This window comes from Manis pentadactyla, chromosome 10 (assembly GCF_030020395.1).
Source record: "Manis pentadactyla isolate mManPen7 chromosome 10, mManPen7.hap1, whole genome shotgun sequence".
Classification (NCBI taxonomy): Eukaryota; Metazoa; Chordata; class Mammalia; order Pholidota; family Manidae; genus Manis; species Manis pentadactyla.
In genome coordinates, this window is record NC_080028.1 from 125,283,619 (window position 1) to 125,299,052 (window position 15,434).

Genomic DNA, 15,434 nt, shown 5'->3' on the forward strand with positions numbered 1-15,434 from the left:
GCGGGTGCCACTACTCTGACAGGTTCCCCACAGCCTGCCCTGGCCACCCTCGACTCCCATGCCTGGCCACCCCGCCCCAGGGCTCCTGACAGGGCTGGTGGCACCCTGACAGCGTGTGGGTGTCACTGGCATGTGGACAGGCGGCCTGCTGATGCCCTGCCCAGCTGGAACTGTGACCCTAGCTTCCTGAGGCCCACTGAGGTCAGGGGCAGGGATGCTACTTCCTAGCCTCCAACCCAGAGTCAGGGGGCCGAGGCCAGGGGATCCAGGAGCCTTGGCTTTTTACCCTAGGACAGTAATATGTCGAAGCAGCGGAGATGCTGGGCCAGGAAAAGGGCCGGTCTTTCCAGGTTGTGCGGCCTTAATTTCCCTGAGGGGATGCACTTCAAGGGAGATTCTGGATGACCTAGTTCCTGGAAGGCGGGGACAAGGGCAAGGCCTGGACCATGGGCAAGGCTGATTCTCTCCCCCAGTCCTGTTGCAGCTTATGGGGGGCTGGCAGGGGCTTCCATGTCCTGGTTCTTGACAACGCCTGGGGGTGCCCCAGCAGGCTCAGGGCAGATCCCCTGCCGCCTTACCCTCCGGGGTCTCCATGGGAATGGGAACCAGGATTTCTGGCCTCCAACTTCTCTGAGGGGGCGGGACCCATTGCAGTCCCACCCCTCCCTGGAATGGGGCCTCAAATACCCGCCTGTGCCAGGGCACCAGAGCTGCTGCCAGACCCAGCGGCAGGCAGTCCGGCTGTGCCACAGACCCACCCCAACCTGGACTTCAGACCCCTACTCAGAGCCAGAACCTGAGCCTCTGACACCAACCCATCCACATACCCGGTGAGTCTGGGGCCTGGGCTGAGCTCAGGGCTGGATGGAAATGAGGTTCCCTCTATTGGGGTCTCAACTACTCCCCAGGGAGGAGAACTGTCCAGAGACCCGGAGAGCGCTGGAGAATGATGCGCCTTCACGCCAACCAGGGTCCAGCTGTGGAGCCTGACCGCCGCCGTGGAGGGGCCAAGGGTGGGCGTGTGTGCCGGACCCCAAGTCCGCGTTCACGCGGGCCATGTTTGTCCCTCCTAGCCCGCCCGCTCCGCGCCATGGGTGGGCCTCGGGCCCTACTGGCCACGCTCTGGGCGCTTGGGGCCACCGGAGCCGCGGCGCTGCGCATCGGAGCCTTCAACATCCAGAGCTTTGGCGACAGCAAAGTGTCAGACCCAGCCTGCGGCGGCGTCATCGCGCAAGTGAGGCCGGGGCCCGGGGGTGGGGCCGCAGCTGGGCGCCGCGGGCAAATCCGGGCGAGTAACCCCGCACCTGCCGGCCCTTCCCCCAGATCCTGGCTGGCTATGACGTCGCGCTGGTGCAGGAGGTGCGAGACTCGGACCTGAGCGCCGTGTCCGCCCTCCTGGAGCAGATCAACAGGTGTGGCGGATAGGGCCCGGCGTCCGGGGCAGCCCCGGCCGGGATACCCGGCCTTGTTCCCGTGCCTTAACACCGGGCCTGGCCGTATCTCTGCAGCGTGTCCAGGCACGAGTACAGCTTCGTGAGCAGTGAGCCCCTGGGTCGGGAACAGTACAAGGAAATGTACCTGTTCGTCTACAGGTGAGGGACGGGGCCGGGTGAAGGAGCGAGGCGCCAGGAGGTTGTCGGCTCCGGGCGCCTACCTCGCCCTCTGCCCCCAGGAAGGACGTGGTGTCGGTCGTGGACACGTACCAGTACCCGGACCCGGAGGACGTCTTCAGCCGTGAACCTTTCGTAGTCAAGTTCTCGGCCCCCGGCTGCGGTGAGGCCCCTCCCCTACCCCCGCCCCTCCCACGGCCCCGCCCACAGATCCCGTCCCGGCCTGACCCGGTCCTCCTGCAGCCGCCCGGGAGCTCGTGCTGGTCCCGCTGCACGCCGCGCCGCATCAGGCGGTGGCCGAGATCGACGCTCTCTACGACGTGTACCTGGACGTGATCGACAAGTGGGGCACCGACGTAAGCCCGGCCCCGCGATCTCGTCCAGGAGGCGCGCCCTAGGCCCCCTCAGGGGGGTTCACACATATCCCATGCTCCCCCAGGACTTGGTGTTCCTGGGCGACTTCAACGCCGACTGCAGCTACGTGCGGGCACAGGACTGGGCAGCCATCCGCCTGCGCAGCAGCGAGGTGTTCAAGTGGCTCATACAGGACAACGCTGACACCACCGTGGGCAACTCGGACTGCGCCTACGACCGCATCGTGGTCTGTGGCTCCCGCCTGCGCAGGAGCCTGAAGCCCCAGTCGGCCACCGTGCATGACTTCCAGGAGGAATTCGGCCTGGACCAGACTCAGGCGAGCGCAGGGCCCGGCAGAGGCGGGATACGGGGTAGCCTCAGGTCCTGCGGTCCCCAGGCCATCCTGCACAGATCGGCAGCACAGACGGCGGGAGGGGCCAGCTCCACGTGCTGCTCAAGGCCAGCCCGACCTCAGCACACCTGGTGCTCCCCTTCCTACACCAGCGGTTCTAGAAAAGGCCGTAGTGATTCAGTTCTGGCTGAATGAGCAAGCCTGGGATGGCAGGATCAGATGCTCTCTGCCTCTCCCTAAGCGGGTCCCCAGCCCATGTCCTACCTGACGTGTGGGCAGCAGGGGTGGACAGCGTAAGCCTCACTGGCCCCTCCCTGCAGATGCAGTAGTTTGTAGATACCCAGTGGGCTCCATCCCAGGTGGAGCCTGAGGCTGCCCAGCAGGGCCTCTGAAGCTTGGATCCCTCTCCCTCCAGGCCCTTGCCATCAGTGACCATTTTCCTGTGGAAGTGACCTTCAAGTCCCACTGACAGCCCCAGGTCTGGCCAGGGCACCTGACTGCACATGCTGGCCATGAAGAACAGCCCCATAGGGCTCCAGAGGCCAGCCCCCAGCGAGGCCGCAGAGCAGTGTCAGTTGGACAAGCAGCTACGGAAACATCACGGGACCACTAGGAGCCTGTTTCCCCACCTGTAAAATGGGATGCCACCACCTACCCCATAGGGTTGTGAGGAGCACCCCGCAGAGCACTAGCCATGCAGCTGCCCTCAATAAACACAAGTGAGTGCTCAGCCAGGACCACACACTGGTCAGCTCTGAGGCCTCTGTGTCCTTTCTTGGGATTCTGGGGCATAAACATTGGTCCTGCAGCCCACTTAAAGGACAGGGACAGCCTGGCCTGCCCATTTCACTTCCTGCTGGGAACCGATCATACCCAAACCACACTGGCTCCAGAGGCTGTGAAAGAGCCTTCCTCTTTCCTTGTGCAAACTGTAAATGCTTCCAAGAGACTGCACCTCAAGCAGCTGCGGACCAGTGCTCACACACACAGGTCGTACTGACGTGCAAGGCCAGCCTCCCAGCCCCCGATGGCTCTCCTATGGCCCCTGATTCCTGAGTCCTGCAGGACCCCTCTGGCACTCATCTGTATCTGGCACAGCCCTCCCCACACTCCCACGCCTCCTGCCTAGCACTGCGGGGTGGGTCAAGGAGGCTGGCCCAGCCCCCAGCTGGTGAGTGGCCAATGGGACATTTGGGGAGGCCCTCAGCAGTGAGCAGGCTGGACCCTCACCCAGCTTAGGAAGGCAGATCAGGTTAAGGTCCTGCCTACACTCCTTTAATGGTGCCTCCTGGTAGCTTCCTCCTCAGGAGCCCCAAGCTGGGGAGGGCCTGTGAGGGAGGAGAGTGGCCCCATCACCCGCGGATCAGGACCAAATAGAACTGGGACACACGGTGTAGCTGACAGACCTGGTGAGGTTTCTTGTTTTCGAAACCCCTCATCTTTGGCAGGATTTAGGAACTGGCCTGAATTGCATAGAAAGAAAAACCTTTGTTTCAAGAGTTTGGACAAGTTCTTCTAATGCAACCCTTCTAGAAGAGGACTTAGGACACTCACAGCATAGAATGTCTCAATGCTAGTAATGCTTCCCTGGCCCCTCTCCAGTTCCCCCAGTCTCTCTCTCCATCTAAATGAATGACTGTGGCAGCAAAAGGTCTTTGGGCTTTTCTTGGGGATGGGGTCTCGTGGGGATTATCCTGCCCTGTGGCCAGGGATAGGGTGATCAAAGGACTTTATTCACGATTCTGCTTGGGAAAGGAGACACTCAGTGGTGACATCACCAAAGTCCAGAAGGGCCCACCTGCCAGTTCATGATTCTCAAATCAAGACACTGCCCATAAGAAACAGAACCATCTAAGAAGATCAGCAAAAGAGAGAGTTAAAAGTAACTTTTAAGTCAGAAAATACCTGAAAGTCCCTTGGAACCAGTGAGCCCCCAGAGGGTGCGCATGGCTGAGACCCTGGGTGGGCAGCTCAACCTTAGGCCTTCTTTCCTTTGAGCTTTTCTAAGTACGCCTGCAGGGACTTCTGGACGGAGTCTCTGGAGAGGAAGCTGACGAAGTTCTGGATGTCTGCATCGCGCTGCTTCACCAGGCGGTCCACCGTGGCTTTTCGCATCATGTTCTTGCTCAGCTGTCGAGCGTGGTCTACAGAGAATGGGGTCCCCGTGTAAAAATCCATTCTCTGAGACAGGGCATCATTTCCAACCTTGCCAAGAGCATTCCAGCAGAAACTCTGGAAAGTTTCTAAGAAACCTTAGAAAATGCACGTAAGTGAAGCAAAGAAAGTGAGAATCACCTGTTCCCCACTGTCTGCTTGTTTCTTTTAAAAGCATGTAGATGATCTTGTAAAAACTGCCTTTTTAACCTTTATTTTCACTCAGCTAGATTGAGACTAGTTTCCATGCCACGAAATGTTCTTTTACAACATAGTTAATGGCTGCGCCATATCTGGTCATTTGCGTCAGGGGTTGGCAGACCTGGCCACCATGGCCTGTGAGCTAGACAATGGTTTTTACATTTTTATATAGCTGATAAAAACATTTTTTTTAAAAGGGTACTATTTTGTGACACGTGAAAATTATGTAAAATTCAAATTTCAACAGCCTGACATTTTGCCAGAACACAAGACACACTTGCTGGTGCACACCTGTGGTGCTTTCATGCTCTAACATCACAGGTGTGGCAGAGACCAGGTGACCTCCAAAGCCAGGAGTCGTATGCTGATCCCTGGTCTCCGTCATAGCTGATAGAACCAGCTCTACTTCTATAAACAGACATGCAGGCTGCTTCCAACAGTCTGTATAGTGGGTTAAACAGGGGACCCCCAGAAGATATATGCAAGTCTGAACCCCTCCCTAGCACCTGTGCATGTGGCTTTGTTTGGAAAGGGACTCTGCAGATGAAATTAAGATGAGATCATCTTGGATTTAGAGTGGCCCCTAAATCCAATGACAGGCGTCCTTGGAGAGGAGGGGGAGACTGAGACACAGAGACACACACCGGGGAGAAGCCATGTGGAGGCAGAGGCTGGAGCAGTGTGGCCACCTGGAGTCACCAGAAGCCGGAAGACAGGAAGGATCTGTCCTGGAGCCTCTGCAGTGAGGGCGGCCCTGCATCACCTTGGTTTTGTATCCCTGGCGCCCAGAGCCGGGAGAGGATGCATTTCTGCTGTTTTAAGCCTACCCCCAAACCTCATGATGATTTGTGGCCCCAGGACACCAAGTCAGTCTGTTGTTATGATGGCACAGGTGTGCCTTGCCATAGAGCACCTTTCTGTGAGAACCTTATGGTCTCACCAGGCGCATCAGGCTGGGGAGGTGGAGGCTTTGCTTGTCCATCAGTATCCACCCCACAGCTTCTCACCTGGAACGGCCATCCACTGGGCCAACACTGAGAGCGCTGTGCTCTGCACCTGGTCCTCGGGCACCACCTGGTCCACTATGCCCACCTGGAGCGCCTCTGCTGGTGAGAATAGCAACCCCAGCTGCAGGGCGCGCTCCGCGGCACGCTGCCCGATGGTGTTCACCAGGGTGTCTTTGAACCTGGAACGGACACCCATTCACCGTGGGCTAGAGCTCCCAGGTGGTGGCAGGCTCTGCCCAAGGCCAAGTGGAATGTGGGTGCCAGTCCCCGGCCTTACCAGAAGGGGGCGATGATGCCCAGCAGAACCTCGTTCAGCCCGGTGCGGTACTTGGGGTTGTCAGCCAGGACCCGGTAGTCGCAGGAGAGGGCTATCAAGCAGCCTCCTGCCGGGCAGGCTCCCTGCAGGGGAAGCGAGACCCCTGGGCTCCGGGCGCTGCTGTGGCTGGTCCCCACCGTATCCCGGACAAGCAGGGTCCCGGGGACAGGTCTGCAGGTGGGCATGAGCTCCGGCTGCCCCCCGCCCCCTGCAGGCACAGGTTTGCTATCGCCGAGAGCCACACACTGGCAGGTCCACAGCTCTTGGCCAGAAAATCATTGAGTCTTCCAGTCAGGGGAGGCAAGTTGACTTTCCTCTCAGCTTTTGTCTGATGCTCAAAGGCCAAATAAGCATTTAGCCAGAGCTGTTCCTTCATGTCACGCCCACGGGCTGTCACCATTCCCAGGAGGATGTCCTGGGAGCCTCAAGCTCGCACTGTCCCACAGACAGCCACTGTCGGTCAGCATCGCAACCTGTGGGTTCTTGCTAGCTCTCTGCCCTCCCCACTGGCCAGCCGGGACTCCCGTGCGCCTGTGTGGGCTGTTCCCACTCTCTTGCCCGTGCAGTCCCCGAGCCTCAGTGCCCCTGCCTTCCCCAGCCAGGCCCAAGGGGTGTTTCCAAATGTGGCTCTGATTCCCCACTGGCCGCTGCGCTCCCGCTGGGTGTCCCCAGTCCCTGTCCCACCCCTGTGCCAGTGAGGATGTTGGCCCCCTGGGGCTCCCCTTGTCACCACATCACGCTGGTCTACCCGGCATGCTTACCTGTGCATGTCTGTGGGTCTCCCCGCTGCCCTTTCCCTCTAAGCAAGGGCTTCCCGAGGGCAGGGCCACACCCATCCCTCAGTCCCCAGGCAGGTCCCAGCAGGTCAGCGAGCACTAGGAAGTGGGCATACTCACATTGATGGCAGCGATCAGCACCAGTTTGGACAGGTAGAGCCGCAGCCACAGCTCCTGCACAGCCTTCCAGTACTCGACGTAGTGCGCTGGGTTCCTTCCGCACATCTCCATCAGGTCCAGGCCCGCCGAGAAGATCCCAGGGCAGTCCTGAGGAACGAGGGAGCCAGGACCTGTCAGAGACCCCAGTGGCCACAGCGCTTGGCCTCCGCTCCCCGGGCCCTGCCCCTCCTGCTCTGGTGCCGTTCCGGCACCCACAGGAATTGGCCAGGTGGGCGCTCTGTGTGCGGCCTCCCAGGCACAGAGGCCTCCCAACTGCCGAGCGGGCTGCGGACACCAGCACAGGCCGCTGTTGGCATGCGGCCAGGGGAGGAAGGGGCGCCAACCAGGGCAGAAGCCAGACATCTGCCCTGGGCTGGCGTGCGGGAGACAGGGCCCAGGGAGGGGCCGGCGGCTCGCGCTCCTGCCACAGGCCCCACACAAAGTGTTCTGCAGAGGGCACCCTGAGTTGGGTGTCCTGGGAACTACTGGCTGGGGACACAGATGCAGGTCAGGGCGGGGAGTGGTGACTTGGTGGTGTCATGCAGAAAACCCTACACTTGGGCCTCCTGCGTGGCTGCGGCTCCTCTCAACAAACAGAAGCTCCTGTGACCCAGGCGCCTGGAGTTGCTGCCATCAACGACTTGACAGACTAGCCCAGGAGAGGGCTGTGACCATGTGCTGCTTGTAGGCAGGACGCTGGCCACCCAGTGTCTGCAGGGAGCAGGTGGGTGAAGGCAGTCCGGGGTGGTCACTCGGCCCTCCACGTCCCCATATGCTGTTGCACAGGGTGTGGAGCGCAATTCCTTATCTCTGGTGCATGTGCACGTAAAAAACCCAGCAGAGACGGACTGATGCGCCATTCTCACACCAAGCCCACTGCCTCCCAGCTGAGTACTGGGCCCCTGCACTGGGGCTGAGGGATGCAATGGGACCCGGCTGCTCTTGCTTTGGGGGTGGGTGGACTTTGCACCCAGCCTATTCTGCCCTTTTCCTTACTTTTCCTATCATGAGCCTCTGGTCCCCTCCCCCACCCCCCAAATGCAATGCAGTTTATCACCACAGAGCCTCGCTATCTGCAGTCAGTCCACGTTGTGGAGGGAAGGCAGTTTCATTCCGCATGTGAGAGAAATGAGCCACCCACCTGGGGATGTCCTTTGCTGATAGACTGGAAGGGGGTTGGGGAGCCCATGATCCAGCAGTACCTCTGTAGTGGGCCCAACTGTCCCCAAAAAGACAAGGTCAAGTCCTCTCTCCCATACCCATAAACCTGGCCTTATTTGGAAATGGGGTTGTTGCAGAAGAAATCAAGGTAAGATGAGATCATCCTGGAGAAGGGGTCCTAAATCCTGACCGGTGTCCTAAGGAGAGGGAGATGCAGACACAGGCACAGGGCATGCCTGCGTCATGGCAGAGGCAGAGTGGAGTGTGGGGGGGACAAGCATAGGCACCCCAGGAGCCCCCAGAAGTTGGGAGGAGAGGACTCTCCCCTTGGACCTGCAGAAGGCATCACCCTGTGGTACCGTGATCTTGAACCTGTAGCTTCAGCATGTGAGGGAGTTCATTTCTGTTGTTTTAAGCTCCTCATGTGTGGTGCATTGTTGAGGTGGCCCCAGGACTCTGACGTGACATCCTCTACCACCATTTGCCAAGGGCCCAGTTAGGGCAGGCCTTGAGTTACACACACAGTAGGCACTCAATACAGAACACGATGTGTAGGCACATTTGTGGGGGGTGAGGACGCCGTGGTGGAGAATGTGGGCTGTGGAGGGATAGGGCTGCACAGCCCTGAGCGTGCAGGCCAGCAGCCTTGGTAAGTGGTGGTTCTGAAGGTCCCATATTTGTAGCTCTCTCCTTTTTAGAGCATGATAAAGAAAATGTCATGTGTGAGATGACATGTTCAGTGGAGTATTTTCAGAAATTATCCAGGGGCAAAAGCTCCCAGGCAATTTCAGAATCTCCAGGCAGGTGGCTGCAGTTGTCAGAATATTCCCTGGGATTTTAACTGCCACGAGATCCTCAACAATCTACACCCATTAAGCATTAGTCCTACTCTTGGAGCAACACAGAATAATCTCTCTCCAGGAGGTGGGGTGTGAGGCTTTGCTCTGCTTCACAGGCCCCACGGTGCGTGCATTAGACCCAGCCCTGGAGCGCATGATCAGTCCCTGCTCTGATGCAGTGAGGTTCCCTGTCAGGCAGCCTGCGACAGCACCAAGCTGCCCGAGGGTCCAGGCAAGCAGGTGTGCTGCCACAGGGACGCCCCAAGGCCTGGCTGCAAGAGGGTGTGACTGGCTGCTTCTTGCGTCTCTAACAGAGGCCAAGATGCTCCTGTGGGTCTGTTAATGGTGGCACGTACCTTTTGGGGACACTCATGCTGCCTGTGGCTAACTTGAAAGGTGGCCCCCACAAAAGGCCTGTTATGTTGTGTCCACACTCTACCTCCTCCAGTGCCTGGCCGAGCAGGTGGGCCCGCTGCCCACTAAAGGGAGGCAGGAACAAATGAGGCCCTAGGTGCTGTGGGTCTGGGTGTTAAAACCAGACCCGGCTCCAAGGACAACCCAGCTCCCCTTCTCGGCCACTGCACCCCTACCCTCTGGGTCACACCCAGTGCAACGCTCCTGGACCCAAAGGACGCCAGCTGTTACCCTTCCTGGCCTCTGCAACGATACTGCTCCCACAGATGCTGTTACCAGTGTTCGCTGGCTTTCGGGGACAAGGCTGAGGTCCCCCTGGAGCATCCAGAAGGAAAAAGCTTACCCTCTGAGGACTCAACTCTGACTCCTTGCCCAAAGAGAAACAGAAAGCATGGCTTTTAAGACAAGCATCGTTACTGGGGCTGCTCAGGGGACACACCTGGGGCTTCCTGCGGGGTGCACTCGGTGCAGGGTTTGCCCCTCATGAAGGCGGGGCCCCAGGCTCACCTCTGCAAAAGCATCACCTACCCTCACCTGTTCTGTCTGGGTCACCTAGGCCTGACAGCTGCCTGGGCCTGGGAAGGGGCCTGGGACAGAGGCAGCAGTGTCCGGTGGGGGAATTGTCTGCCCAAGGTGCACCAGCACAACTAGGGTCCCCCTGGGGCCCCACCCAGGACTGGGATCCCATCATCAGGGGCTGCTTGGGTACTCTGTACCACGGGACGTGTGGACGGTCCGAGCTCAGACTGGAGCCTGGTAACAGGCTCACTCGGTCAGGGAAGGCGGTGGGGACTACTGAGCACCCACCGAAGTCAAGACGATGCCTCGGAAGGTCTTGTCGTTTTCCAGCTTCTCCAGGCTGATGATGAGCTCCGTCAGCAGCTCTAGGCTGAGGCAGTTCACCGGGGGGCTCTTCAGCTTCACGACAGCGACCCCTAGCAGAAAACGCAGAGGAGAAGGCTCATGTCCGCCGGGGACATCGCCCAGGGTCCTGGGCCCGCACGCCGGCCACAGGAAGCCACAGGGTTTTTTTTACGCGATGGCATTCGTATGACATAAATTATCCATTTTAAGTGAAGAGCTCAGGCTCGTACACTCAACATGCAGCCACTGTCTAGGTCCCGGACATGCCCATCACCCTGAAAGGGCACCCGTGCCCCTTCCACCTTCCCCCAGATCCCAGCAACCACGCATCTACCTTCCGTTCCTATCCGTTTGCCCACCGCACACACCACGAGGAGGGAACCCTGCGCTCCTGACCCGCTGTGTCTGGCTCCTTTGACCTGACACGTGCTTTCAGGATTCTTCAGGGTGCACCGTGAGCCAGGGCTTCCTGTAAGGTCGAGTGTCAGCCCCACTGCATGTGTGCACCTCGTTCACTTTATCCCTCATGCTGGCGGACACTTGGGTCGGGTCCGCCCTTTGGCTATTGCGCATTCGTGGCTGTGAACCCCGTGTGCCAATTTTTCTTTTTCTCTCAAACAGTCCTGGGGGCGGAAGGTGTGAGCACCGGTGACAGCCAGCAGGGGGAGCTCTCTGCACCGCAGCTCCGGCACAGCGCGACCACCTCTGGCTCTTCCGCAGTAAGCCGTCAACACGCCCTCACTGGTAGTCGATGTGCCTTTGGGATGGCTCATGACTTTGGAATATTAGGGAAACAGGTTTCCTAACCTCCAGAGGGTATAAAATTTAAAATGGCCCCTATGTCCAAAATGTATTAGATGCCATACTTTTGATCTGGCTTTTAAAAGGCTCCTGGCATTCTAGGCTCCCCCGCGGGAGGCCAGAGGAAGCCACCTTGCTGAGGTTTCCACCCAAAACACTGCTCTCAAGGAAACAGATAGCCAAGCTTCTTACATGTTCTAAAGGGATGTTCTCCCAAATGACAGTTTGGAAAAGCTGACAAGAGACGCCCAACTGACCTCAGAAAAGGTAAAACTATTAGAAATCTAGTAATTGTTGGTTGGAAAATAGGAGAGAACTCTGGTTTGGACCAAAAAAAAATCTGGCCCTACGAGAAATTCTACTTACCACTGTACATACGTTAAACCATTGACCTACTGACAAAGTAACAGCGTTCATGAACGTATATTGGTGGGCGAATAGAAATAAGGCTGCACAAAGTGCCTGTCTCGCTGTCCCACCTGTCCACACCGCCCCAACGCATTTTAAACTGCCCAAAGGGCCATTCATTTAAGGTTTGGCAAGTGAATTTCATGCAGCTTCCCCCATCTCATGGATATGTTTTAGTCATGGTTTGTATGTTTCTTCACTGAACTAAAGCTTTCTCTTGCCTCTTCTGTGGCTAAATATTTGTTGGATTTTTCCCAACCTGGGGAACCGTTTTCAAACTTCATAGCAATTGGGGAACCCATCTTACTGGACAGGCACTTTGACTAGTCTATGTCAAAAGAAGGTTGTGTGAACACCATCCTCAATCCTTGGGGCTAGCTGCATGTGCTAATGGCACTATTAAGAGTCAGTGGGCATAGTGGGAATGTAAACTAGTTCGACCATTGTGGAAAGCAGTATGGAGGTTCCTCAAAAAACTAAAAATAGAAATACCATTTGACCCAGGAATTCCACTCCTAGGAATTTACCCTAAGAATGCAGGAGCCCAGTTTCAAAGACATATGCACCCCTATGTTTATCTCAGCACTATTTACAATAGCCAAGAAATGGAAGCAACCTAAATGTCCATCAGCTGATGAACAGATAAAGAAGATGTGGTACATATACACAATGGAATATTACTCAGCCATAAGAAGAAAACAAATCCTACCATTTGCAACAACATGGATGAAGCTAGAGGGTATTATGCTCAGTGAAATAAGCCAGGCGGAGAAAGACAAGTACCAAATGATTTCACTCATATGTGGAGTATAAGAACAAAGAAAAAACTGAAGGAACAAAACAGCAGCAGACTCACAGAACCCAAGAATGGACTAACAGTTACCAAAGGGAAAGGGACTGGGGGGTGTGGGTGGGAAGGGAGGGAGAAGGGGAATAACGGGGATTACAATTAGCACACATAATGTCGGGGGGGCACAGGGAAGGCAGTACAGCACAGAGAAGACAATAGTGACTCTATAGCATCTTACTACACTGATGGACAGTGACTGTAATGGGGTATGTGGTGGGGACTTGATAATGGGGGGAATCTAGTAACCACAGTATTCCTCATGTGACTGTACATTAATGATACCAAAATAAAAAAATAGTAACAGTCAGCGGGCAAAGTTGTAGACAATCCAAAAACAAACACCTTGGCCAAACTATTGCCACTGGTGCTTCTAAATCTCAGATCCACCCCTTTGGGACCCAAAGACTCTCACCCTCTGAGATGTCACAGGACGTCCAATGAACTTGGCCCTGCCTCCTTCAACCCACAGCTGACATTTTCTGGTCGGGACAGTGATCTCTGGATGGTCAAAACAAACTTCTCTAGGAGTAAGAACTAAGTCTTGGAAGGCAAACGGGGTCTTTTGAGACCTTTGATTTGTAAGGAAGAATTATTAATTTGCTACAGGTATGTACATATGCATATAAGAAGCAATCAAAACTTCCAGAAGGAGCTCCCCAAACTTGGTTCGGAAGGAAGTTTCTAGAGGTGACTCTAGAAATTTGTGTGGAGATGGAATAGGCAGAATCAATGGCACTGGGGGAAAGGTAAAGAGGCTGAAGGTGAACAGGAGTTATTGAAAAGGACTTTAGACAACTCAGACATAATAACCATTTCCCCAGCACAGAATGGACACTAAGTTATTTTTGGATGGAATCTAAAATCAGCTTCTGTAACAGCTCTTAAATGAAAACATTTTAAAAAGCACTTTTACTGGTTACTGCATTCAAGCCTCAAGATGCCTGGGGGCTAATGGGTCCGCAAGTGGGCAAAGAACTAGGCTTGGTTTTCTTGACCCCAAGTTCAACTACCCCTCACGCTCCAGCAAGGGAGCCAATGAGTTCTTTGGGTGGGATGGGAGAGCACTTTGGTAAAAAACTGGCATCTCACCCATGCTGTTTTTCTTGTTTACAAAAGAGTTACTACTGAAACCATTTTTAGGTATACAATCAGCAGTGTTAAGTATATGCACAATGTAGTGCAAATATTACTACATTATGTTCCAATACTTTAAACTGTTTTTGCGCTTCTTGATATATAGTCAAATCTGTCAGAGAAATGATCCTTTCAGAAACCCAGGTTTTTGTTGGACCAACCCAGAAACCCCTTATCACCTGGCTCAGGCAGCCCCCAACCCGGAGAGGAGCTGAACCAGAAAGCATGGCGCCCTGATAATACTGTTCCAGGCATGGGCTGAACTATGGCGCCTGTGTGTGTTCTGGAGGGTAGAGGAGGGCTGAGGCTGCAGGAAGGCTTCCTTCAAACTGAGAACAGGTCTCCTGTTTTGAAAGGCTGGGGCCTAGAACCAGGAAGCCATGTCCTAAAATACGAAGCTTGCTGGTCTCTGACCCCAAGCCTTCTCAGAACTTCTCTGGAGTCTCCAGAAGAGAAGGCATGGATTTCTCTTTCAAAGGTGCTTTTTCTGCCTTTTCCACCCCTTTTGGAGAGTTTTAGGTCTTCTGATGGGGGTGCGCTTGGGAATGATTCCACTTGTGGCTCTGAGCTTTCATGGGTAAAATAAACACTTGGGTCTGTGCCACATCAGGCTCCGAAGAAAAATCAAAATAGTTTATTCCAAAATAATTCCAATTTAATAACTTAAAGGTGCACATTCCCCAAACTTTAAACACAGAAACACTTTTATCTTCAATATGAACTGGGAAAAAAGCCATCTAAACCACCTAGCTTTGACGTAGAGCAGGGACATGGGACAAGCATCATGTTTTATTTTCTGCCTATGATGAAAAGTGCCAAGATACAAATAGTATAGTCAGAACAGGAGGGACCCCATCTTAAGGCTAGATTGCACTTGGCAAGCAGTCCTAAATAATATGCCCCCACCACTTGAGGGGATCCACTATCTTGGAGATGATGATCAAGAAATTCCTGTGTTAAGCTTATCTGATGGAATATCTAGAGGACTGTATGGACGGTGAGATGTCTCTCACGGGACAGAGACATCATGAGACCACATGTCAAGCCTATGCACTCCTTCCTTTGCCCCATTTCTGAAAACCTTAAATGACAGAATGCTAAGCCCTTAAGTGTTCCTCCTCTCTGAGGCTGCCCCACACTCCGTTCTTCATGTGTACTTTGCCTTAAATAAAAGCCTTCTCACTTGCCAGCTTATTGCCTTTTGTCCCCAAGCTCTTCCAAGCCTCTTGGGGGGCAGTTAATAACAGCCTCCTCTTCCCAGTGGTATGCTGCTTTGCTATTTCATTCAACTTTCCAGACGTAAGCAAAATTCTTCACCCTAGGTCCTACTCCAAACAAGCAGGCAAGGGCTGCTGGGATCTCTGATTTGGGCTTGCAACACGGGACGCCCGGTGGCCCTGACTTTAGGAGTTGGCAAGGGAATTGCCCCATGCTGAGCAGTTCAATGAACTTCCCTTTCCTCCTGTTCTCCTTTGCTCTCTACGGACTGCGTGGCCGCCGTCATTCACCACCACTGTGGCTTTAACGAATTCCTCGCTTACCTACTCTCCGACCTCTTGGAGAATTCTTTCCCGAACAGAGTCAGGCGTCCTTCCCCCTTGGGGTTGAGGTTTCAACTAGCGCACAGGGAGAGAGCTCCCCAGACGCAGCCTCTCCACGACAGACCGCCGTCCTTGGGCTCGACAAGCAGCAGCTGCGTTCCAGCCAGGCTTTCTCTCACCGCCTCTAGGCATCTCCGGTTCTGGCTCGGCCCGCCCACGCGGCCACCCGCCCGTCTAGGCCAGACGGCGGGTGCGCTTACCTGCGGCCGGCCCGGGCTCCACCAGTACCCGCGGGCTCCCGAAGCACCGGGCGCCTAGCCCCCCGGGGGCCGCGCCGCGAAGCCCTGCGTTCGGGCGGAGCAGCACGCGCGCCAAGCGAAGCCCTGCCGCCAGCGCCATCTTGACCCGCCAGCCCCCGTCCACGCCCCGCCCCGCCCCGCCCGGTGCAACCCTGGCGCGGGTAGGCGCCGGCAGGCCAAGGTCAGGCAGCCGG

The 15,434-nt window shown here is 55.8% G+C and overlaps 2 protein-coding genes across 5 annotated transcripts; one reads left to right on the forward strand and one right to left on the reverse strand.

The window, feature by feature from the left end:
- The first annotated feature begins 134 nt into the window (after positions 1–134).
- DNASE1L2 (deoxyribonuclease 1 like 2) lies at positions 135–3,063 on the forward strand. Of its 4 annotated transcripts, XM_036920554.2 has the most exons (8): positions 707–830; positions 1,074–1,234; positions 1,324–1,412; positions 1,509–1,592; positions 1,673–1,773; positions 1,854–1,966; positions 2,050–2,301; positions 2,732–3,063. In XM_036920554.2, the coding sequence occupies exons 2-8, from the start codon at positions 1,091–1,093 to the stop codon at positions 2,783–2,785; spliced, it is 837 nt and encodes a 278-aa protein (XP_036776449.1). In that variant the 5' UTR covers positions 707–830; positions 1,074–1,090; the 3' UTR covers positions 2,786–3,063. The 4 variants fall into 4 exon arrangements, 3 of the variants coding, with proteins under 3 accessions (XP_057343617.1, XP_036776449.1, XP_036776448.1); XM_036920553.2 differs by lacking the exon at positions 707–830 and having other exon boundaries at positions 844–1,234; XM_057487634.1 differs by lacking the exons at positions 1,074–1,234; positions 1,324–1,412 and having other exon boundaries at positions 135–830.
- Positions 3,064–4,187: 1,124 nt separating this feature from the next.
- ECI1 (enoyl-CoA delta isomerase 1) lies at positions 4,188–15,373 on the reverse strand. The gene is made up of 6 exons (XM_036920559.2): positions 15,202–15,373; positions 10,151–10,278; positions 6,891–7,037; positions 5,956–6,077; positions 5,679–5,857; positions 4,188–4,460 (listed from the first exon to the last, which is right to left on the reverse strand). The coding sequence occupies exons 1-6, from the start codon at positions 15,338–15,340 to the stop codon at positions 4,294–4,296; spliced, it is 882 nt and encodes a 293-aa protein (XP_036776454.1). The 5' UTR covers positions 15,341–15,373; the 3' UTR covers positions 4,188–4,293.
- Positions 15,374–15,434: the final 61 nt, after the last annotated feature.

Bases quoted from the DNA above. Each gene is read 5' to 3' on its own strand.
- DNASE1L2 (XM_036920553.2), top strand. From the start codon at position 947: ATGATGCGCCTTCACGCCAACCAGGGTCCAGCTGTGGAGCCTGACCGC. The intron at 1,413-1,508 runs GTGTGGCGGATA...GTATCTCTGCAG, and splicing joins CTCCTGGAGCAGATCAACAG to CGTGTCCAGGCACGAGTACA. The intron at 1,774-1,853 runs GTGAGGCCCCTC...GTCCTCCTGCAG, and splicing joins GTTCTCGGCCCCCGGCTGCG to CCGCCCGGGAGCTCGTGCTG.
- ECI1 (XM_036920559.2), bottom strand. From the start codon at position 15,340: ATGGCGCTGGCGGCAGGGCTTCGCTTGGCGCGCGTGCTGCTCCGCCCG. The intron at 10,279-15,201 runs GTAAGCGCACCC...GTTTTCTGCTAG, and splicing joins GGAGCCCGGGCCGGCCGCAG to GGGTCGCTGTCGTGAAGCTG. The intron at 4,461-5,678 runs GTGAGAAGCTGT...CATTCTCTGTAG, and splicing joins CCAGTGGATGGCCGTTCCAG to ACCACGCTCGACAGCTGAGC.